Source organism: Pteropus medius, unplaced genomic scaffold (genome assembly GCF_902729225.1).
Source record: "Pteropus medius unplaced genomic scaffold, Ma_sr-lr_union100, whole genome shotgun sequence".
Lineage (NCBI taxonomy): Eukaryota > Metazoa > Chordata > Mammalia > Chiroptera > Pteropodidae > Pteropus > Pteropus medius.
In genome coordinates, this window is record NW_024354500.1 from 28,557,378 (window position 1) to 28,583,057 (window position 25,680).

A 25,680-nucleotide genomic window follows, 5' to 3' on the forward strand; every position below is an offset into this window, starting at 1 on the left:
TTGTGCAGAGGTTTGAACAGAGAAGTATTATAACCTCATATATGTGAATTTTATTTTGAAATAATTATAGATTCACAGAGATTAAAAAAAATTTAGTATGTAGAGTCTCATGCACCCTTTACTCAGCTTACATCTGTGGATTTTTAAAGTGTGGAGTGTGTGCTTCTGGCATCCTTGATTTTGTGGCCCAGAGAGTGGGGAGACCAACTGGAGGTAAAAAGTCACCCCTCTTGCTAAGGTGACTCTGGTTGTCGTATCAGGAATCATGAAGAAGATTAGGGCATTGCCTGTATTTTAAAAATTGTAACTCCATGTAGTTGTCAGGCTTATATTTACATAGTGTGTTAAAAATGTAATAATTCTACTTTATAAGTTATTAATCTGAAATTTACATTTTTAGGGCTTTTTATATTTAAATTTAGTTTTTAAGTAGTGAGAAAATAAAGATTTTCAAAATCGCTATATGAATGAATGCTATATAAGGAATGTTTGCCCCCTTTCTTGTTTGAGTATTAAAGATAATCCCGGATTTTAGAACCAAAAGTTAAATTGCTTTTCTCTATGCAGGTTCGAAAACATGTGAATGATCTTTATGAAGACTTACGGGATGGACACAACTTGATCTCTCTTTTAGAGGTTCTTTCAGGAGACACCTTGGTAAGTGTTAAATTTCTTAATTTATTTTGAAGAACATGTAATCCTCTCTGCTTATGACTAGTATGTTTTCAGCACAGATTGTTTAGATTTTTCGACATTCACATTTGAGCTGCAAATTTTGCCTGGGGGGGAAAAAGAAGTTCTGGTTAGATTCCTGAGCATTTTCAGACTTCCAGTTATGTGAATGTGGGAGATTGAAGCATTTTGCCTACGTAATTAGTTCTATAATTAAAATACTATTTTCGTTCTTGCTTCTTTTTCACCTTTGGGTTTTTACTTTTTGTTTGTTTGTTTGTTTGTTTTTTGCTTAGCAGAAGTTGGATGCATACTGTAACCGCATATTAAAAAACACAAATACCAAGGAAATAAACATTGCTTTCTGAAAAATGGTCTAACCCCCCTCCACAGGTGTCATTTCCTTTTTTTGTGAACATTACTTCCCCTTCTTGGTTACCTGTTCCCCTCCATTATGTTCTGTTCATGCTCTTCTTTTCATTTCTGCTGTCTTGTGTCTTTGCTGTCCTATCTTCTGTCTGTTATATTCATTAGCCAAGGGAGCGAGATTTTTTGAAGACCTTACGATTGGTGAGTGCAACAGAAGCATGCGAATATGAACAGCATGAGGATGTGGAGGATGAGGATAAGGGGGTAGGTGTCGGCCCCCATAACTCGACTAACTTAGCCGTTATAGTGCAGTGAGCGCTAACATGATAGAAAAGTAACCCAAGGGTTCGGGCTCCTTTTTAGAGAACTATATAGAAAGGACCAAAACCCATAGTGAGGTGGGTGTGTGTGTACCAAGAAATTGGACAAAGGAAATATTTTCTCTTTAAATTTATTTATAGATTACTGTGCACTGCATTTGATAATTGAACTGGTAACTGAACATAAGCACTTAAATGATAAGATGGCATTTTAGCTAAAGAATTTTATATAGTTACGGACAGCTTGACAACTAGCCTGCCTACTTTGATGCAAATTCATTCTTCTTCTGGAATTTATATTTCAAATTTGGCAACTATTTATTGCTTTATTTGAAAGAACTATGGAAATTTATTTAATACTTAAGTTTATGCCTATTGGCAATAGATATTTGGTGGACATTTTTTACCCCTCTTCTGTGTCTCTATTTTATTTACAAAGGGGGAAGGTTTTAAAGTCTAGAGTCCTGGCAGAACTCACAGGAACTGTTTTATCTCCGTGACTCTTAGTTGACTTCAGCCCACTTTTGCAAAGCAGATTGCTTCTTTTGTCATCTACATCCCTAGTGCCCCCTATTTCATTGGAAATGGTGCTTTTTTTGGATTTAGGGGTGAATTCATCAACTTCATTTCTACCTGTTGTATAGAACCTATTTTTTCCATTCTGTAGTCTGCTGTCTGTTTTATTATGGTGCCTTTGGCTTCAGCAATATATTCATATTGAGAAGCTAAGCTGTCACATATTCTCTCTCCCCTACTTTTGGAAAGATTTTATATGGGAAATTTCAGCTCCATTCTTTGTATTTTAGTTAAGCATTTTCTCAGCTCTGTTTCCTTGTGCTAACTTATAACTTTTCTAAAAGGAAACAGTATCAAGGAAAGTAATTATGATTTGTCAGTTTTCTTGAGATGGTAAATAATCATGTCCATCCCCAAGCAGTGTAAAACTATTATAGATCCTACTGATTTTGTGAAAAAACTAAAATAAAATAAAGAGGAAATATATGGCTCTAATTGCTTTCTCTCTTCCTCTATCATGGCTAAGTAAAACTCCACTGTCTTTCTCCTTCTTGGCGATTTTTATACTAACTGCATGATACTTTACCTCATTTTTATTTACATTCCATACATATATAATTATAAAACCCTCTTGATAGTAGAGTTTATTAAGAGGGAAAAGGGAAAACGTTATTTAATTCTTTTTGTGCTTCTATAGCTTAATAACTGTAGGCTAGAATTGTTGTAGTATAGTGAATATAAAAAGTCTATATGTTCTATGGTTATTTTCTCTTTTTCTTTGTTTAAATAAAACTTTTGGAATAAATCATCTGTTTAAATAAAACATATTGAGAAAAATCCCTAGTAGTTTAAATTCAATCCCAGATAATAAAAAAATTATAACTACCTTTAAAAAATTTATTGAATTTACCCAAACAGTAAATACCATTTTGACATATTAAGATGAGCATAAAGTATATTTATATAGCATACTTAGCATGGTCAGTGGTATCAGAAACTATAGTGTTTTTTATACCGTGCATTTTTCTATTCTTAGCCCAGAGAGAAAGGTCGGATGCGTTTTCACAGACTACAGAATGTACAAATTGCACTTGACTATTTGAAAAGACGCCAGGTATGATGTTTTTCAAAGACTATAATTCTATAAACATATGTGACTGAGTAAATCTACACAGAAACATGTCAGGGAATGAAAAGGTTAAATTCAACTGTGAATTATAATCATTATACTTGTGCTTTTGTGAGACAAATATTTTAAAATGTTTTTAAACATTTGCTCCAAAGAAAAGAAAGTTAATAGTGGGTAGGTGTAAGCTTAAAGGAATTACAAGTAACTACATTTCCATCAGAATAAGAGCTACTGGTTTTCCTTCCCTCAGAAATGGAATGCTTTTGCCTAGGAAGTTAATGACAGAATGTTAAGAATATCTATGAACAGTTCTTAGTAGTAGGGAGGTAATACTTTATTTTTTATGCTTAGTTTATAAAATTATTTTATAAAAAATAGTTTATATAATACCTTAAAAAACAGTATAGGTATAAACTTAGTATAAGTATTTTTGGTACTTAGTAGTTGGTAATTTATAAGTGGTTAAAAATAAAACATTTCTGACTATAGTCTTCAACTTGCTTGAAGTTTTAGAAAAAATCATGGAAGCAAATGCATGCCATATTGGATATGATCTTGATTTTGGTAGCATCGTGTTATTACAGTGGTATAAACCAAATAATAAATTTTCAATTGGTGAAAGAAAGGAGAAAAAGAAATTCAGGAGAATTTAAAGTTACTGAAAACAATGGGAAATCAGATGGCAACAATTTTGCTTTTTAATGGAGTTGGAAAAAAGGAAAGGAATGAAGAGGGAGAGGGAAATACTTTTTTATTAGTCCTTCATTTAGTTTATTATGAATATTAAAATGCTTTTAGTTATTAAATTCTGATAAATACTCTGCTAAATTTTTTAAATGTTATTGGTATTTGTCATTATTTTTAATTATAGTGAAAGTTTCCAGAAGGATTAATGATTAGTTATATCTCTTGTTTGCAATGTTTTCGACAGTGTTTTGTCCAGGAAATAAAATGCTAGATATTATTGTATTTAATTTTTGATATTTAATTTGTAATATTTAATTCTTTTGTCCATCCAAGAAGTAAACGTTAAATATTATCATTACATTTATTTACCTGAATGCATAATATGACAAGTGATAAGCTTTAAGTCTGATTATTATATATATATATTTTTATATTTGGACAGTCTTGGAAATGTCCAGTGGCTCATGTATTTACTTATCTTGGTAATAGTTTATGATAAACAAATAGGAAAATAATGCTAGGTTTTTTTGTTTTTTTTTAATCGTTTGTGAAGGAAGCGTGAGAAAGTTGTTAAAATTATTTTGTGGTTCTGAACAGTTTTCTGCTTACTTGTAAAATAAAGCTTATTTTCAAAAGACAAAATTCAAGGTTAAAATCTCAAGTATCTAGGACTTTCTTCTTGAGTTGTATTTTTGTTTTGACAGATGAGTTTTTTTATTACTTGATCTGGAATGCATACCAAAATAATACCAGTTTTTCCTTTGTGGTTACTTTTTAATTTGCAATCTAAAAGGATTGAAGATAGGAGGTAAAACAGTGTGTTAAAGATTACTGGTGTTTAAATCATTCAGTTTTTTTCTTTGTATAACATAGAATCGCTTTTATGTAGGTAAAGATAACTCATGTGATGGTTTGAAAAATAGTGTTTTATCTCTTTTTCATGTATGAAACAGGTGAAATTAGTGAATATTAGAAATGATGACATAACAGATGGAAATCCCAAATTGACTTTGGGATTAATATGGACAATAATTTTGCACTTTCAGGTAAGCCCAATTTTTCTTAATGGTCATTTCTTTTATCCTCTCATTGCTGGTTTTCAAGGGGTTCATATGAAGCATGTGGAAGAAAATAAATTTTAGGCATCTCAAACAATATATTCATATTATTCCTTTTAAGTAACATGCAGCTTGTGAACCTGGTACCCCATTTCCTGTTGATTTTAGGACAAAGCTTGTAATCTCAGAGTTGGAAGATAAAGATATTTTTAAATTGAATGTAGAAACATTTTTTTTGTTGTTTATTGGACACTGTTACCTGATTTAGATACATGAAAATTTTATTACTCAATTTAGAATGGTTCTTATTGATTATTATAGTTTCTCAATTATGCAAACTATTTTCTCCCATTGATAGACACTAGATGGCAGTATAAGTCTCATAAAGACATTTGAGTCAGTATTATGTTTTAAGTAGAGCTGTGCTTTTTCAAACTAGTTTTGAGGAGAGTAAATGCAAATTTATTAACTATGAATTATTATTTAATAAACCTGAGCTAATTGAGAGTTGATTTTGGTTTCAATTTTATAAAATGATGCATTTTGAAAATTATCTTCATTTGATTAAAGGTGAGTTCTAATTTTGGAATTTGCTTTAGTTTATTAATCAGTTGCCTACCCACGCAGTGTTCTGTGTGTGGCACAGAGCCTGACCCATAGGAAGCACACAGCAAATCTTACTGATTGACTACCATGCAGTTGGACCTTGAAGGAGGAAGAGATAACTTGCCAGCTTCAGAAAGGAGCTGGGAGTTTGAATCAGCTTTAGAGAGGAGTAATATTTATTTTTTAAATATTTGGGTTTGTTGGGGAATGGTATAAAATATTGTACTTGGGGCTCATTAAGGAACAGGATAAATCTGACAGGTTTGGAGAGCTGTAGGAACTGCGGTCAAGGAGGGTTCCAGGACCTGAACAGGCAGGTGAGCCAAGTTCCAGCAGCCAGAAATCAGAGGAGCAGGCACAGGCACCAGGAGACCCAGGCACCAGGTGTCAGCCAGCCAGATTGCAGATCAGCTAATATAGTTGAATGTCTACTCAGCTGGGCATTGGTGTCAAGGAGATCTAGTAACAGAAAATGGAGGCAAGACCCTGAAGGCCTGTGGGTTTCTATTTCTAGAAGACCCCATCCTCAGGGGACCCAGAGCACTGACACTAAACCAAGACTGGGATTTGGACACAGAGCCAGACCTTGGTACTGGAACTGGGTAAAGACTAAGTAGAACTGGCCAGACACTGGTTTCACGTGGAGTTCCTCAGCAGCTTTCTCAGGGATCCTTTCATTAGCCCTAAGTGGATCAAGTACCAGAACTTTTAGTAGGGTTGAAACTGCAAGAACCCCACAGTGGAAGGGTCAGAGGCCTATTGGGATGAGATGTCAATTACATTATTACCAACAGAGCTGGGGAGACAGGCCATTTCTGGGTTTTGAATGTCGGAGTAAGATTCACTGTGGGGCAGTGGAAAAATATTCTTTTTGGGAGGGAGGCAGAGCTAAGTTTCATTGCTGGCTCTTTTATTTATGGCTGTGATGGCACTGAATATATCACTCAACCACTCTGAACCTGAAAAATAATGTTTTAGGAAACAACCTATTGAGTCTATGTACAATAAATTGAAACGAACAGAGTGCATAGACAGGGAAGTAAGCTAAGAAGCTGAGGTGGTAACCTCTGAGAGGAATGATAAAGGCCCTGACTCAGATGGGGATGAAAAATTGAATCCAAGAGATGACATTTTGAAGAAGAAAGAAAGGGACTTGGTGATAGCAAATAGAGAATGAAGAGGAGGGAATAAAGATGACTGTAAACTTTTAGCCTGGGAGATAAAAACCAACCAACCAACCAACCAACTCACAAACAAAACAGACTACTGAGAGAAATGGGGATGATGGTAAGGAGAAAACTAAAGACCTTTAGGGCGGGTTCAGTGGCGTGTGGGATATCCTATGCATCTGTCTGCTGAGCAATTGGAGATATGTGAGCAGAGCAGAGCTGAGAAGTCAAAGGTACAGGTAATAAACTTGAGAGTTACCGGTATACATCTTGAATCTATCAGAAAGCAGGGATCTTCAGAAAATCCAAGAGGAGCTTATGTGGAGATGAGCCCAGAGCAAAGGACAGAAATTTAGGGAAGGCCCGTGAGTAGGAGTACAGAAGGACAAAGATCCATCTGGGGAAATAGAAAGGGAACATTTGATAAGATGGATGAAGCCACAAGAAAATATAGTATTGTTGAAATCATGGAAAGAGAATTTCAAGTGAAAAGGAATAGTGAGCAGTATGAAATGTCACTAGAGAGCATGAGAAAATTAAAACTGTGTATAGGTTAATAGTTTTGTATAGAGGGAAGACATTGGAGATCTTGGAAAAAATACTCCCAAGCTATGGGAGCAGAAACCAGAAAATAACCAAAATGTGAGTAAATGGTTGTGAATTAGAATCAATATGTTTAGACCCTAAATTTGAGGAAATTTAAGTGAAAGCTCATTCAAAAAAGAATTATATATTAAGAAAGCTCTTTGGGGTTCAGGTGTCTCTGGAGGAAAGAAGAGGACCAGCCATGGAAGTACTAAAACTGGTTTTGCTTCTAATATGTTCCTGTGGCCTATATAATGGATTCTAGTATATTTTAGGACCTGAATTACAAGATAATGACTGTTAAAATATCATCAATATTTAAAAATTAGACCAAGATCTATTTAAAATGAAACACATGAATATTTTGGTAAAACAAATGTTTTTTTTAGATGAAATGACTCTTTTTAGTACTATGATAATTTAAGATTAGAATGATTTTACTGGTTATGCCAAGATATAAGGCTATTTATAGCAGTGGTAATCATCCTCACATTAAGTGACTGGGCTTTTTTTTGGTTTTCTCTCTATACTTTACATAAATAAGGAAAGTAATTTCAGACGACCAATTTATTTATTTTTTAAACTATTTGTTATGAGCATCACAAAGTGAATCTTATCTAATCAGGCTGTTCTAAAGTAAGCATTATCAGCACAGTAATCCTATATCATTAGTTACTATATGCTGGATCCAGAGATACTAAGGTAATGAAGTAGGTTGTTCTGCCTATTGGGAGAATGCTCATAAAACTGACTATAATCGAGGGTGATGAACCTATTACAATATAAACAATAATAGGAATGTAGGATCAGAAAGATATTAGAGAATAAGGGAAATTTTCACTGATATTAGATATAGACTTCGCAAGATGGTTGCCAGCTCCCAGGGAGAGACTAGAGTCGGGTCATTTCTGGGAAAGGGAATACTGTGCAATGGCTTGAAAATGGACAGTTGTTCAGTTTGGCAGGGTTAGGAGACAGGCAGGTGGTGTACAAACCACTGTTGCGCCTCTATTGTGTCAGTACAGATACCAGCCATTATACTTTAAAATTCTCATGAGTAATGTTTTATTGCCATTGAAGACATTGAAAATCAAATTAACAAACAAACCTGAGGCTTTCTTTTTGCCAGCTTGTGCTCTAAGATATTCAGTTTTTGCTACTAGAGATCGTTTAATTTTTTCTTTAAATGATTAAGGAATATCTCACCATGTAGGCCTATTATTGACAAATATCAGCAACATTGCTAACTTGACTATTTAATTGAATATTCTTATTTAGAAAAATATAATGAGTTCCAGCTTTGGATCAGTCTAAAGGCTACCTGGAAAAAGGCTATTATAAATTTATTTTTATTGGTCAGATGATTTCTGCTTACGTATAAGTCTAGTCATGCCATACTAATTTCCTTTTTACCATATCTGTGACTCAGTGTTAGAAATATGCGTACCTTAGATAATCAGGTTGCATACTGATTTATTATTTTTACAGCAAGGTCCTAGTAAAACTGTATAATATTTAACTAGGGTACAATTATAAAAGTTACATATAAAGTTTAACCACCCTAATTCATGTAAAAGACATGCAGGTGGTTCTTTTGGCTAAACATTTCACTCTTTAAATCACAGAATTTATCAGTTTTTATATGAAAATTCTAATGAGCATATAAAGGAAATGGCTTGAAAATTTACGTCATAGGAAAAATATTTAAACAATTTTAAAAGATTGATTTTAGAAACAATTTTAATAGAATATTTTAGGCATAGCATTTATTGTCTCTCTTCATCTTTTTTAAATAAGCCTTAATGTAGTTTACAGAGAGTTTAGAGCCTTTTTTTTTCAAGTACCAAAATTAGTTGATGTTTCTTAAGAAAAATAATTATATGGTAGAGACTCTCTGAAACTAAATTTGAAAGGCACTTTGAAACTAAGTTTGAAAGGCACTTTGCTAAATGTCTTCTGGCTGGTATTTGCTTTCTCTTTGCTCTCAGATTTGTTGAACCACCAATAGTTTCAAAGGTTAACACGAACTTTGGTAGTATAACATCATTTCAGAAAATGAAAGTTAAAGTGAAGGTCAGAATTTTCTCGTATAATAAAGTTAAGGGTTTGCTTTGAAAGCTCATCAGCATTGTAATTTGACAGTGAGCAGTAATGTTTGTCTAAGAGGATTGGTGTCCAGAAATAAGCCACACTGTCTAATGAGACACAGGGACCCAGCTGGGCAAGATGCCATGGCATTTCTTGCGTGTGCCTTTCTCATAAGCAAAATGGCCTCATGCTGAAGAGGATGGTCACAAAGTCTGAGGAATTTGAGGTCGGAGTGGGATTTTTGGACTTAATGGGCAAGATCTAAGGAAGCCCTGGATTTTGAAATGAGTGAATCTGTGGAACTGTGATTTCCTGCAAATCAAATGGGGAATGTCTGTGGATGTGTAAGAGCCGAGAAAGAAGAACAATATTTAGATCCTGCCAAAACTCCTTTGAGCCCTGAAAAATATTCTCCTAGAAGGAAATATTTCAGAAGAAAACCGATCAAGAAAATTATAGGTGATACAGAGTCAGTGGAGCCGAACAATGAAAACGAAGGACGGAAGAGGAGCAGCATTCAGCTCTCAAAAGAACAGCCAGCTCTTTTATCCAGGGGACTGATACGGGAAAAGTCTGTTACCCCAAACCTCATCGTGGAAGATGGTATTCAGCAAGGGAAGACAGAAGTTGTAGTTGACCGTGTTAAACAGAAACTTCTGCCGAGTGCTGCAGGCAGTTGGTCTTATCTTGTGAACGTTTCTCTTGCTGAAGACAGTGAAACAGGAGTAAGAGTTAGTGAGCTGGATGAAAGGATTACAGAAAAAGACAGCTCTCCATATTGTGCAAAGAGGAAGAAACATTTAGATGATGTCAACACAAGAGAAATAACATTCCAGAGAAAAACTGATGTTTTTTCTTTCCGAAAGGCAGCCAGCTTAAGTTCCATTCACTGTGGTACAGAGAGATCACTTGAAAAAAGTAGTTTTTCCAAAGACCCAAAAAATTATAGCAGTGGTCAAGAAAAGCAAAACACTGAGAGATTTTGCCCTCAGGCAGTACACCATTTTCAGTTTGAAAAAAAGAGATGTCATTCCCTCTGTACTAATGTGTTCTCTGCTTCCAAGGACACAAATGGAAATGAGGTAAGTGAAACGTGGAGCCTGAGTTTAAGGTGTAAATAAATATTCCAGGTGCTCACATCTGACTGAGGTTCTGTTAATTTGTCTTTTTTAAAAGTGTTTTCATATTAGTTTATGTGAAAGCTGTAGAGTTCTTGGTACATTTTATTTGTAGCCTTAGATTTGATTTTTACAATTTTATTTTATTTTAATCACACTTTAATTTCAAAACCCTATGCATTCTTATTCTTGTTGGACTGCTGCTTTAAGAGAATGCACATCTTTTGAATTTCTCTAGTTCATGTTTCTGGACTTTTCCCATGGAGTAGCCTTTGGAAACATAGCTGCAGTGTAGATAAACGTTAAATCAGAAAGCAGTCATGACAAGACAATAGCTTCATGACAAATGTAGAGAGGATACAATTATCAGTCAATACATACTTGCTGATCGATAAGTTTGAAAAGCCAAATTCTAGTTCTCTATCAGTTTTTATATACAGAAACATTCACATAATTGCTCTCAAGTCTGTGTGTGTGTTGGGGGCTAGGGGCCTAGGTGAAGTTGCCCTAATCTATTCCGTGTCTCTGTTATGAGAGTTATTCCCCTGCCCCAGTCTAAAATCAGAATCATTTGGGAAGCATGTCATAGAAATTTGAATATGACACAGGCTGCCAGGAAATTGAGATCTTTATTCCTAACCCTGATACTTAGCTTTAGAGAAGTTACTTCTCTGGGGTTTTTACTTGTCTTTAAAATGTAAATGAATATTTATTTACTTGTCTGCGAAGTACATTACCCAAGCAACCTCCTCTAAATGTTACCAGTTGCGGATCGATGGCTTTTTCTTTAAGCTATTCCTAACTTTGTCTTTGAATAAAAAAATCTGGACATAAGTAGTGTATATGATGTTAAACATTCTTGGCAAGGTCATTATATCATGAGGCAGAGATCATTTGCACCACGATAAGATGAGGTTTTATTAGGTTTAGTGTTATTGGCCTTAGCCGCTGGTTCTCCTAAGGTGTTCCTGTTTACATACACTATCGCACTTTGCTAATGTTATGTCACCGATTCTATTTATATTTTAGAGTGGTTGCATTTTAAAAAGAAAGTGTCCATCCTATGTCATTATCTATGTAGATCTAACTTAAAGGTCAGTGCAGAAGGAAATGGCTTCGCTGCCACATGTTTATGAATGGAACCACTTGCTTTGCTCACATATGTTTTCCAACTGTTTTTCGCATAATTTGGCTTCAAGTAAGCCTTCCATGTTTTCATTACTGGAAACTCTTAAAATCTGTTTCCCAATTGGTACATAAGCCCTTTCCCCCCTTGTATTATCCTCATGCCAAAGTTTTTACCCTTCTTTCTAAATGTGTATCTAATGATTTTTAAAACTTCAGTGGAAAATTGTATGAAAACAAGTCATAAACCTGCCAATCAGATTTGTTGAATAATTGTGATATGGAGATTCTTAAAGTCTCTTTATCTTCTGGGTAAAAGCTGACTAGGATAGTCTTTATTTTATTGGAGGAGTTTGATGTCTTATTTCTCTGTGGTCCAGATAAAGACTATTGGGTGGCATACAAAGAATCAGAACCAACTGCTTAGGTACCGCTTCTAGGACATTCTTCCTGTTACCTTGGACATGTGTGACTCTGTTTGCTTCATTATCTTTGTTGAGAACTCTTTACCTTGCGTTGGAGTCAACATGTTTCATTGGAGAATTAGATGCAAATGAGAGCTTTCAATTCCTCGATTAGTATTATATCCCAGAAATGGCCTGTAGCCAGTGTTCTTTTCATTTGTTCCTTCAAAAGCTTTTCATAGCCTCTTTATTTGATCCATTCTTACTCTGAGACATTTGTATGCAGGGTTGAGCTTGATGACTTTTGAGTTAACCTCCAAGTAGAGCAGTATGCAATTCTTCGAACTTTTCTTAACCTTAGACTTAATTCAAGTGTCTGACCGTCCTGTGAAATTTGTCATTCTTAGTATAGGTGAACAGCTTACCTGCTCTTTAAATCCTTGCAATCATATGCCAACCTGGAGCAGCCCTCCTGGCTCGGGGAGGTGGCTTAGTCAGCTCCTCCTTGAGTGCCTACTGACTAGAAACCTCACAGCATGTTATATTTTTACTAAGATAAGGAGGTGTAATTTTTTTTAAAGGAAGATTGATTTGTGTATTACTTTGAAATTGGAAAAATACTTTCAGACACATGGTGTCTTTGGATCATCCAAATAACTGTATGAAATAGGCTAAATAGTTCATATTTCATACAATGAAGAAACAAACTCAGAGAGATTAAATAATGTCCTTAAGGCAACACTGTAAATAGGAGTAGCTGAGTTAAATTGTGGCACTGTATCCGACTTTGATTAATTGTCATAATTCTGAAAGAGATTGCTGTGAGGTCAGAGCAGGGGTTGATGTTCCTGTATGAAGGATGGGTGTTATAAACAGAGGTGGCAAAGGCAGGCCATGTTTGGGCACAGGGAATAATAAGGTCACTGTCTGTACCTTCTCTAGGTATTTCTTATTTGTCTAAGACTCACATGCTTCCTGTACCTTGTGACATGGTCTGGTCTCCTACTTTTGCCCTTGAGCTTTTCCCACAAAGCATTCTTTTTTGCTTTAGTTTTACAAATCTCACTTCATCCTAGTCTTGTTACATTGATCTCAGCAAAGATTTTTTTTTCTCTATTTCTAGACCACATATGTGTCACCAGAGGAGCATTAAAAAATATAGGTACCTGGATATCATTCCAGTGATTATAATGTAATAAAGCAGGTGGGACTCCACAGGTGATTCTAATTGTCATGACTGTGGATAGGGAGCTTGTTACACTTCTGATGCTACAGTGGGGCGTCTCAAAGTGTGACCCCAGGGTTCTTGCCGTAGAATTATTCCAGCTTGTTGAAAACAAATCTTATCCAAGATTTAACCTGATCAATATCTTCTGGTGGGGCATGAGAGAAGATTGCATATGTTTTAGACACCCTCTCACATGTCTCTTAAAAACATACTAAATTTTGAGAACTAGCATCACCCTAGCTTAGCATTTGCCATGTTATTCTCTTCTCAACATAGGTTTTCTGATAAGTAGTATGGATTATGGGTCTGGAAGGCAGGAAGCATGAGGTCTAGTCCAGCTTTGCCGCCAGAGAGCTGTGTGATTTGGACAGTCTTTTTCTAGGTCTCTGGTTTATTTTCTAGAAAAAGAGGATATTGGACTAGACCAGATACTACTTTTAATAATAATGGTATTTCCTACTATATGTCAGATGCTCTACCATTGTTATTTAATCTTCAGAGCAGGCCAAGGAAGTGGTTCTATTAGCAGCTCTATTTTACAGAGGAGGAAAAGGAGCCTCAGGAAACTTTAACTTGTTCAAGTAACTTAGCCAGTAAATGGAAGAGGTTGGATTTCACCCAAAATTATCTACCAAGCTGAACTCTTAACTATTGCCATGTTCTTATATACTCGTTTTTGGTTTTCAATTTCTATGAGGCCATGTATTTAAATGCCTATCTTTTTGTTTGTTCAGTGTTTTCACTTCCTTCTCTATCCCTCCCTTCTTTTATTTCTCTACCAAATATTTATTATTTATGTTATATATTGAACCAAAAATAGGCACTGTGAGAGAAAATATAGCCTTTTTCTGCATGCATTATAACCCTTTTTTTCTTTTTTTTTTAAATAACAAATGACAGGGACCATGACTGTAAATTTAGTCGCCTGGAAGTTAGGCTTCTGAGATGATGATTATGAATAATTTTAACTTCCTACTATACTATGTAGCTGTATTAACTAATGAACACTGAACTATTTTTATGCTACTTTTCATCCTTTGGTGAATTGCCAATGAATAGTGCAGTGACCCAATTAGGAAAGAAGCCAAGGAATGAAGGATGAGAAGAAGTGTGGATATTGTACAAATTATATTATCAGTATCTGAATAACAAAGAGTTTAATATTTTTATTTATTGACTTTTATATTATAAAAACTTAAAAAAATTAAGAACCATCTCAAAATGTTAGAATAAATGAATATTCAAGATCATCGAAATGTAATATTCAATACTTTTTAACCAAGTCTTTTACAAATCTTAGGTTACAGAATGTTACTTATAATTCAAGGACTAGGAAAAAAATCTAAATATTTCTCCTTTCATATGGTAGCTTTGCTGTACAGATCTTGAAAACAAAGGTCATTTGGTTTACAATTGACTAACTCATTTCTTTCTGAATCATTTCATCTTTTTTAATGAAAATGCATTTGTTGATTTTTTTTTACTATTTCTAGTTGTCATTTAGATTTCATAACCAGTTTGCAAAAATTTAGTTATAAATAGTTGCTTAGATTTTGGGTCTCTATCTGCATTATAATGCCTCTGTCTTTTAATTTTAAGTTCAATGAAGGACATGCAAAAGTTTAAAATTCTTCGCTGTACAAAAAATATAGTTATATCTATTTTAGTTTTTCCTATATATGAATAAGAAATCAACAGGCATTTGCTGAAGGTCACCATCAATAAGCACTTGAACCTTATCAACTTTTTGCTTTTATCCTCTATTTCACTCTTCCTTTTAGAGAGGCAGCTTTAAACCTGTTAGAATTTTCAAATATTTGTGCCTTCTTCACAGTTAAAAATATTTTGTGGAGCATTTTCACACATTTTTGAAATTTGGAAGCACACACTAAAAATGTGTTGATTACATTTGTTTCTGCCAAAATAGTAAAACATCTTTGAAGGGATTGTCTTGGCATGAAAATTTTGCTTGTGTTGGCAGATTCAGTACAGAACTTGGTTTTGCCTGACTATAGGGTCAAGTAGTGTGAATAAGAGTTTAAGCAGTAATATTCACCCTGGTACATAGGTACCTCCACTCACTAGGTAGGGGGCAGGCACAGTTTTGAACCCTGTGGGCATGTCATCTTTGTCTCTCAACATTTTTGAGGAGACACTTTACATTAGAGGAAACTGAGGTCCAGAGAAGTCACAGGGTTAGTAAATGGTGGAGTCATGAATTGAGCAGGGTCATCACCCTCCACAGTTCTGTGTTAGTCTCCTAATGTTAAACTTTTACTCCTGAAACAATTACGTTAAGAGTCTTGGTGAGGTAGAAGAATCTTGAGCTTCACCTTTTCCAACCTGCTGCTTTCATTCTCACTAATACTTGACCTCTCTCAAATAGAGTATAAATTCTCTTTTTATTTTAATGAAAATAGATGAAGGAATTGAATTTTCTTTGATAATGTTCTTGTGTCTGACCCTCTGAACCAGTAGGGATTTTGTGTTCTACAGGGTAGAGCATTTGACTAGCTATAATTTCTATATCCACTGTGTCCCTTCAATCAGTTTTTGCTTCCATAAAATGAGGTGGTTCATCAATGGATAAAGCTCTGTCTGGAATGGTGTAGGGAGTCACAATAGATTTAGAATAGCAGAGAAGAGAACTTATGTGATCTTGAGTCAGAAAACTTAAAATTAACCCAGGTCTTACTTTCAACATCTGTAAAAATAGAGTGGTTTTTTCCTTTTGATAATTAAATGAGGTAATCTATGTGAAGAAGACTTAGTAGACTGTAAGCACTTTATAACTTCTTATTATTATCTTCTGCTCCTATAGAAGAGAAAACATTTTGTAACCATCCGCTGAGTAGAAGATCACTATAGGTTTTCAGAAATTTTAACAGAGCACTTTTTTCTTTCCTCTGGACAAAATGCATTCTCTACTACTTCAGCAGATATTTACAGAATGCCTATTATGTGTCAGACAGTGTATTTCACTAATTCCATAATTAACTTAAAATTTTGTCAACCTGTTGGAAAAGAAATAGCCCCTGGGAGGAACCCATTCTTGAAGCTAATATTGGTTATTTATACCTTAGTACAGATACATTTAAAAGACATTATTGATAGTAGCTCTGGTATGAGAGAAGAGAACATAATTCCAGAGGCAAATCTGCTCTTCTCCGGCGGGGAAAGGTTGTCAGTTAAGGCAGTGTCATTAGTTTAATGAGGCAAGTTACTATGAACCCTGACATTCAGTTCACATGAGCGATCCAAGGGTGTGTCTTCCTCTGAAATGTGTAGTGTTCTGTGCATCAACTGCTTTGCCAATATAGAGCCTGAGAAGCTGAAGTGAAGAGTCCTGACTTTAGGGATTGAGGCAAAACGAGTCAGGAAAAAAAAAAAAAGCCCTTTCATGATCTATGTGTGTGCGGCCATTTTCCCAGCAGTGGAGGCACTGAAAGGAAGCACCCACCGTGGCTCCTGACATGGGGGAAAGTTAGTCTGAGTTGCGAGGATAGATCTCTCTTCTAGATATGAAGGAGAAATTTCACTCTTTTTGCAGATTCTGAAGTGGAATTTTTAGAAGGCCACAGTCTATACCCTAGGCCTCCTGCTAGTGTGCTGTGAGACCATAGACACCTCACATCACCCCTTGTAGCCTAAGCTTGTTCACCAGTGAAATGAGGGTGTTCACCAAATGGTTTTGTGTTCTTTTGGTTTGAGTTCCCCTGATTCCTTAACCCTTCACTATATTTATAGCCAGTTTTAAAGTAAATATCTTAACTTCAGAGATGGTGCCTTCCTTTTCCAATGTCACAAGTAAATTAATTAATCAATCAATCAATTAATTAATTAATTATTAGATTTATTGGGGGGTAACATTGGTTAATAACATTGTATAATTTTCAGGTGTACAAGTCTATAAGACATCATGTATAACAATGTGTATATTGCATTGTATGCTCACCACGGAAAGTCTAGTCTCCTTTCATCACCATATATTTGACCCCCTTTATCCCCTTTGTCCTCTCCCCAAACCCCTTCCCTTCTGGAAATCACCCTCCTGTTGTTTGTGTCTATGAGTTTATTTGTTTTGTTTGGTCATTTGTTGCTTTTTGTTTTATGTGCTGCATATAGGTGAAATCATATGGTTCTTGTCCTTTTCTGTCTGACTTATTTCACTTAGCATGATACTCTATTAATAAATTTGATTAAACTTTTTAATCTTTTCAGTACATTATAATTTTTAAAAATTAAAAAAATGTTTCATTATTTGCCTTAGAAAGAATAATGAAATACAGACATTTTTTTTTTAAAGATGGTAATTATCTCTTAGGGAGTATCTGACTCAACTTTGGAAGTTGGCTGTTCTTGTGTACTCAGTGCATGCCAGAACCATGACAACATCTGTAAAAATAGGGTGTTTCTGTCGCCCAGTTGTCTGGTGGCATTGGCTTTGCTCAGAGGACTTTCACATTTACAGCCTCAGCTGACCAACATAGTGAGGCTGTGCAATTCATTTAGCAGTAAGTGGGTCATCTAGCCAGTAAGCTGTGAATGAAATCAGAGTGTGCTCTGAGTTGGGTTATGTCGGCTGATTTTCTTTCATTGGAAAGACATTTCGAGGTTATATACTGTGTCAAATTTATGACATTGCTTTGGAAAAATGATTCAGGTGGAGCTTAGATTCACCACTTGACATTGATTCTCATTTAATAGTCTCTGGGCTTGTGCTTGCTACTGGGTACCTTTGGTAGGTAGTGGTCAGGGTGTCTGTTATTATTGGAAAGTGAGGTTAATTGGAATTACTTTTCTAAGATGATAAGGTTTAGATGACAAACTCATTTATCCAAATGAAAACATGAAACTTGTTTATAGTGTTTATAATTTCCCTCCCTCCCTTCCTCTCTCTTTATCTCCCATCCTCCCTGTCTGTCCGTCCTCTCTGATTTAGCTGATAGTTATTTGAGTACATAATCCGTGCCATTGAGTATAAGGAGAATATTCCAAATGGAAAAGTAGCTTGAACAGAGGACCCTAAGAGAGAGGAAGCATGTGGTTCACATGGTTTGATGTTCATATGGTTTGACCATAAAATAGTAAGAAAATGACTTGAGTCTGGAGAAATTAGTCAAGACTGAACTCCATTACTGTGACCGTGGAGTAAAGAACAACCTGAACTGAGAAGTAGGGCAAAACTTGGTACAATGAGACTAGTTAAGAGACTATTACTAATCGAGACACTGAGGCTTAGTTCCAGAAGAAGGTGACAGCTCTCTTGAGCCCAGTATCATTCTAGCCCTGTCATGACTGTGTCTTAAAAGATGTCCTTGGTATTGATATTAGAGACTAGAGGTAATGGTCCAGACCAAAGATAATAGTTATTTTAACTCAATAGTTGGTAGTCGGAAAAGAAAGGAAATGGAAATATAAGACCCTCTTCTGTCTTAGAAACAGTCTGGGAAAAGTAATATATTTATGTTTTTAGATGCTTATATCTTAGGGATGTGGGAAACTAGCAAATGAATGAGTCTTTGACAGACGAATCAACACACGTGAGGAGGTTTCAGAAGAGTTGGAGTTATTCATCCTTTTATGTTTTGAGAGTTCTAGCACTGGTTTCTTTGGCAAAAGAGCCTGATTGTTGTGGGATATTTATTGTGTCTTTTAGCTCTTTGTTGAGTCTTTGGTTCACATTTCCTGACCACGTTCTAAGAGGCACTTGGTAATATCTGCACAATGAAACAAAACTCAACCCTGACTAACCATGAGCAGGCATATGTATGGTTATGACACAGTTAGAACTATGTAAACTGGGGTCAGGCTTTATTTCTTGCATTTGGATTCTTATATTCATTCCCCTCTACCCTGCCTCAGAGCCCCTCCCATAGCTCTTTGTACCTTCTTTTAGTTCCAGTTATTTGGGTTTCAGTTATTAGATATCATTTCAGCTCTGCCAAGAGGGAAAAGGGAAAATGTGTAGTAAAATCTCAGTGTTGTGGGTAAGAATAAAGGCTATATGAGAAAAAGACACGTGAATATAGGAAAGAGTGTGAGGGATTTTTGTTGTTGGTAGCACTTTTTTTTTAGGCTGATGTTAGCTTTCAGGATTTTTTTTTTTCCTCCCCTCTCAGTTTTGGTTCTTGCTTATATGGAGTGAAAAGATAAAACAATAATGGTGAATTTTTTTACTCTCAAGGCCCAGAATCCTGAACTATAAAAATGACTTTATATATTAGATATCTGAATTCATTTTTTATCTTCTAGAGGGCTGAAGATAATTTTGCTAAGAATATAGCAATCAGCAAAATTTCCAGTTTAATGAGTTTGAGGGCCTCCTATCCAAATGGTTAAGTTTTCTGAACCTATCCAAATGGTTAAGTTTTCTGAACCTGTTTTCTAACATGACCAGACAGTTTTTGAGAATGCCTAACGCTGAGTAGTTTTATATCCCAGAGCTGTTCTCTGTCAACCAGCTTTTGTCAGGGCTCTGGAATACATTTGCACTTGACATAAAAATCTTGCAGAGTCTTTTTTCTAATTTAGCCTTGTGCTATCTCGGAAGAGGAATACACATAAGACAAGGCAGATTACCTTTTCTTGCTGTAGCCATGTTGTGGCACCACCTCCTTCTGGGTTCTATCATATGAGGAGGAAATAACATTTCCCCTATAATTCAAGTGAAGTAAAGACTTGGCCTATTCATGTATGTATATACAGAAAAAAGTATATGAAGATTGGGTGTTTTTATCTGATTTTGCTTTAACCAATTCAGTACCATTTTCATGTGGGACTTGAACTTATTGTATCTGATAATCATAAAAGTAGATTTAAGCAGAATCTATGATAAACTACTAAAATTTTGCATTTAAAGCAGATAAGCTAGAAAAAAGATCAGTGAACTTGCTTATTTAGTAGAAAAGTTAAATAAAATAAAGTAAAAGAATTATTTTGATTATAAATAAAATAGAAGGCTTCTGAAATACAGACCAAAACATGGTAGTTCATGTGAATGTTAGATTTCCAACAGTGAGACTCAGTTTTAGAAAGAGGTGAAAGCTTAGTAAGCCTAGTATCATTTTAGACCTATCATAATTGTGTCTTAAAAGATACTATTGAGATTGACATTGGAGTTCATTTGGACTTCTTACGTAAATACATAATTTTAAGCAGTTTACTTGGTAGTATGGTTTTCTACAGTAGATTATTATAGTTTAAAGCTTAAGACGAGAGTAGAGAAGACCTACAGCTGACTTGATCAGGATTGAGGTTTGGCTGGGTAGTTACAGAGTAAGGAGAGAAGTGTGAGGGAGTTGTGGATATTGGTTGCAGTGAGATGTTAGTGAAGCCAGATAATTGGTTTAGCTAGAGTTAGGGAATGAAAGTGCTAGAATGGGAAATTGCTCTCAGAAGTTAAATATTTGAGGTGGGCTTGTTCTGGTTCAAGATGATGAGATCCAGGATGTAGCAGTGAACAGCTAAAAGTAGGGAGAAGACAAAGGACTGTGAGGATAGCGGGTGGGGCGGCTAGGAGGAGAAAACACTCAGCCAAGTGCCAAATCTTTGGGGGATGTGAAGATCATTTCTGAGGGGAAGAAGGAGGTGGTAGTGCAAGAGTGGCCTACCATATAAAAAATAAAACGAGGTCTTAGTACCCACAGCTAATGGTGTGAAAATTATTGGCTTTGCATCATTGGGAGAGTTAGAATATATATACCTTGCCTGTGGGCACAGTGGTGTCTGAGACTTGACTTAATGCAGTAGGGGAGAATTAAGGTTCAGTAAAAAGGTAGAAGCAATGTAAAGCATTGAAGGTATAAGAGACTTTGTTTACCATGGAATAGATATTTCTGGGAAGTTTAGGAATGGTGGCAGGCTGGGTCAGGAGGGATGAAGCAGAGGTATATGGGCATGAGAGGCTCAGTGACAGGAAGAACTTGAATTTGGGTAGCAGTCAACGATGACCTGGATGTGAGGCATGAGGGCTTCAAGTTTCCAAAAGGAACTATGGTATAAAGTATTTTGTTTGTTTTTGATGCTAGCTGACAGATTGTTGGTAAGAAGCTTTAATCAGCAAAGACTACTAATAGAATTGTGGTGGCAGAAGCTAACATCTACAACTTTCCGCGTGCCAGGCACAGTGCTGAGCCTTCCATGTGGATTATTCTACCTAATCTTTAGAACCATTTAAGGAGGTAGAAGTTGCGATGTCATCATTTAAGTTTTTTAAGTGAGAAAATGTAAAATCCAGAGAGATTATATGAAGGGCTCTGGGTTATAATCTTGTTAATTAACTCTTGGAGTTGAGATATGAATCCAGGCAGCATGAATTGAAACCCTCTCTGACCATCACTGTATCGCCTCCAGGACTTGAAGGGAGGAGGCTAGATTACTTCCTGGAATCCAGCCTAGCCTGTCATTGCTGGAAGATTGAGGCTGTCTTATTGATTTTATATCAGGGGTCATGAATGACAACTGCAGATTTACAATTTTTAGTATTTAATTTATTTTTTCTTTTTGGTTTTGTCTGTATAATGTCATGAAAAGCCTGATATACTCAGATAGGTAGTGGATAATGGTACAATTTATTTAGAAAAATACATTTCCATGTGGGGATAATATTTAGTTAATTGGAAATAGGAGAAGCTGAAAATTAGTTAATGTGTTAATAGTCTTTGATAAGTTAAAAGTTTGGTTCATTACATGTTTGAATATGCATTTTAAAATTATAGCTTTTTAAATAGTGTATGCATGTATCAGAGTCTGAAATATTGTGTGCATGTATGTAACAATCTGAAATTCATCTATAGGAAACTTATTTAATAAGAATATATGATTTTTCTCTTGGTTGATATTTAGACCATTTTCAGACTTCTAAACTCCTTTTCCTTTAATATCTTTCCTCGGATAAAATGCTATTTAGCACTTGAACCTATTAATCTGGTACCTTATAGTTGAAATTTACTGACTTCCCTTGTTACTAGGTAATTACTTTTGTGACCTGGACTGGCATGTGATATTCTTGATCCAGGGGAAAAGAGGACCTACCCTTATCCTCCGCTATCTCCTGATATATATATATATAGCTACAGATACCACCCTTGTAGGTCCTGCATTGTAAGAGTTCCCCAAAGCAGTTTATTTTATAATTTGTAAAGGCTAAAAGGGACCTATTGAGAAAGTTTACCTAGTAGAGGTTAAGCTTTTTCATTTACAGAGTTTCCTAGGTTAGTTTCTCTGAACTCTTGTTTTCATAGATTTTGATTGGTTTGAGGCAGCAAATATGAAACTATCTTTTACCTCTCTTTACAAGAAGAGAATTGGGAAAATAATAAAGCCAAGTTTGTGCTTCTCCCTTTGTCAAGAAGGAAAATAGTAACAACAATAAAATAGTTGATATATTGAGCAGTCCACTTACTTACTACGTGCCAGGCATTATGCTGTGCTCACATTGTTGAATTCTCACAACACAGTGTTATAATCATTACCGTCATTATTTTACAATTGAGGGAACGGTCTTAAAACAGTTAAGTAACTTGAACATATAAGTGGTGGAGATGGGATCTAAACTCACAGAATGTACCAGAATGGCTCTGAGCATAATTTTGAACCAGATTATCAGTTGGGAGTTGGGCAGAAGATCATTGGTGACTTTTTAGTTCTTTTTGTCCACATTAAAAAAGAGAAATCCTATATATATATTATGGGATCACACACACACACACACACACACACACACACACACACACACACTACACACACTATAGAATGTGTTCATGAACATATTTCTTTTCCATGCTGCGGATTTCTGGGAAATATGATTAAATTTAGACACTGTGCTGCACTTTCAAATCCTGGCCATTTGCCGAGGAGCATGTCTGGGACTGTGGCTGAGAGTGGAGCCCCACAGGACATAGCTGCCTCAGCTGAATACTGGAGAAAGGGTGTGTGTGTGACTATCATCTCCAAATGGTGTTAGGGGCTGCCAGGCCTGGCATGGCCTTTAACTGCTGCAACGTTCCTGCCTCGGGTCCCTGGGTTGGCTCTGCCTCTGGCTCTTGTGGCAGCTGGGAGAAATAAAGGGCTTCCTGTTTGAGCTTGGCATTGCAACAGTCACTAGAGGCTTTCTTTCGTCTTTTTTTTTTCTACTTATAGTTGCTTGACTCTGCCTATTGTGACCTCTGACTTCTGTGTTGTATTTAGAGTCTCGAATAAGACTTTAGATTGAAAAGAATTTTAAACATTATGTTCTTCTACCTCCTAACTTCTCACTTTATAGGTGAGGAAGTTGACTCACTGACATGAAATGAATTATTCAAAGCCATGGGACTAGTGGCCAGGACTAGAAGCCAGTCTCATGACTAGTGATTTTTTCTCCTGTTACAAAATGACTTGTACCTCTCTGTGTCTTGCTTCCAATCTCTTATTTGCTCATCCTGATCCTGGTTTGTCACCTGTCTTCTTGATCCCTTGGCTTTGCATCCTGCACTGATTGAGGGAACAGTTGTTTGTTGGTGTTAATCTTATCTTTGGGATTACTGTATGACCCCTGGTAAAGTCATTTTGCCCCTCATATAATTATCAGCAGATTAAGGAGGACCTTATCAAAGAAGTTCTTGAGGAAATATAAATCATGTGAACTGATGACGTGTTTTATTATTACTTTTAGAAAATGTAATGAAAACGAAGAATATAGAAAAAAAAATCAGGTGATAAAGATGTCATGCCGAGTAGGCCTAACAAGGACTCTTGAGGAAACTGAAGAGACTTTAGGTCAAATTCTTATGTAATGTAGTTAATTGGAGAGGGTACTATTGTCCTTTGTTTTTTACACCAAATACCTGTTGTATCCAATTCTGTTCTGCAGGTGGCAATGTAGATTGATTTGAAAGTTTTGCTTTTGATCCATTGGAACTTGTAGAAACATTTGCTTAACTTGTTTTAACAGACCTGATTAGTAAACAGGAATGTAGATTTTTAATGCTGTGACATTTGGGTGTAATTTAAAAGAAAGGTGTTTGGGTTTAATCTGACTTTTTCAGTCTGTGAACCTCTTGGAAGCTCAGTTTCCCTAGATGTAAAATGGGGAAAATATATTTAGCTTACAAGTTAGAGTTATGTGGACTAAGTACAATAGCACTTGTAAAGTGCTTGGTGCATAGTAGGTTCTTAATCTGACTTAGCTTCCTTCCTTCCTAATGGTTTAATACTTTCCATTATGTTTAGATATCTGATATCCATGTTACTGGAGAATCAGAGGACATGTCTGCAAAAGAGAGATTGCTGCTGTGGACACAGCAGGCAACAGAGGGTTATGCTGGAATACAGTGTGAAAATTTCACTACCTGCTGGAGAGATGGAAAACTATTTAATGCCATCATTCATAAATACAGGTATGGAATTTGTGGGGATTTTTCCTTAGACAAATATGAGAAGTGTTTCATTCCCAGATTTCAAAATAACCTTTATTATGAGAGAAGCAATCCATATGCATGACAGAAAATTAGAAAATATTGACAAGTAAAATCATCACATTTCCATCATACAGAGATCCTCCCTCTCAGCTCGGTGCACCAAGGCAGGCGCACACACAGTTGCAATATGTCTTTGGCTGGTGTCAGTAATTTAGCAGATAGTAAGCTCTGATATTTAGACTCTTCTGGTAGGTAACCAAGTTTGTATAGATAGAGAACTGATGAATAGTAAGTATATAGGTTTAGTTCAGACTTAGAGCTCACAAGTTTTGGAATCATAGTCTCCTAGTCTAGTTACTCTGGTGAGTAGCAGGGTTTAACAGTGGCCAATTTTGGGGTGGTAAACAGTTTCCCGTGAAAATTATTAACAACTAAATCAAAGTTAACACTTATATAACACTAAGTGCCAGGCATTATCCTAAGCAGTTTGCATATATCAATTCATTTAATCCTCACCACATCCCTAAGGGAACATCATCACTCCTAGTTAACAGACAGAAAATTGAGACACAAAGTAAATATGTGCTTAAAGCCACAGAACCAACAAGTGGCCTTGGGATTCAAACCCAGGCACTCTGGCTCTTGAGTCCGTGCTCTTACTGCCTTATAAGAAGCTAACTCTCCAGAAAATATTTGTTGAAAGCTATGTATTTCTTGATCTCAGTTATTTTTCTTAGTTTTTCAAAGATTGTATCATATTGTTGAAGAACTGAATAATTTCCTAAATAGAGTAAACCTAAGCTATAACTCACGAAACTGTCAAACTTATTTGATTAGAATAAAAATAATAATTATATAGAATAGTTAATATTTTGATAACTTTTGATATGTGAGGTATTCTGTAAGTTATCTCATTCATATTTTCCAATAGTCTCATAAAGCAGGAACTGTTATTATCCCACTTTTACAGATTAAAAACCTCAAGTTTGGCAAGGTCGCACTGCTAATAAGTTATAGAGCTATGATTCTAACCTTGGTCTGTTTGACTTGAAATCCTATTCTCCTACTCCCCTCTCTTTTCCCTTTTTTCCATTCCTTTCACTCCCCTACTCTTTCCCCTTCTTCTCTCTCCCCCTTTTGTTTTGGAAATTTTAACATCTGTAAAACTGTAACGACTCTCCTATGTATCCACACCCAAGAGCCC

General features: G+C 35.7%; 1 protein-coding gene across 19 annotated transcripts in view; it reads left to right on the forward strand.

The window, feature by feature from the left end:
- DST (dystonin) overlaps window positions 1–25,680 on the forward strand; it is a 404,042-nt gene that overhangs the window by 196,474 nt on the left and 181,888 nt on the right. For 18 of the 19 annotated variants that reach the window (XM_039853102.1, XM_039853089.1, XM_039853093.1 and 15 more), the window contains 4 exons: window positions 568–657; window positions 2,914–2,991; window positions 4,647–4,739; window positions 24,289–24,455. In XM_039853102.1, coding sequence (XP_039709036.1) covers window positions 568–657; window positions 2,914–2,991; window positions 4,647–4,739; window positions 24,289–24,455 — 428 coding nt within the window. Of the gene's footprint in view, window positions 1–567; window positions 658–2,913; window positions 2,992–4,646; window positions 4,740–8,987; window positions 10,282–24,288; window positions 24,456–25,680 lie in introns of those variants that run through there. The other variant, XM_039853094.1, reaches the window with a different exon arrangement.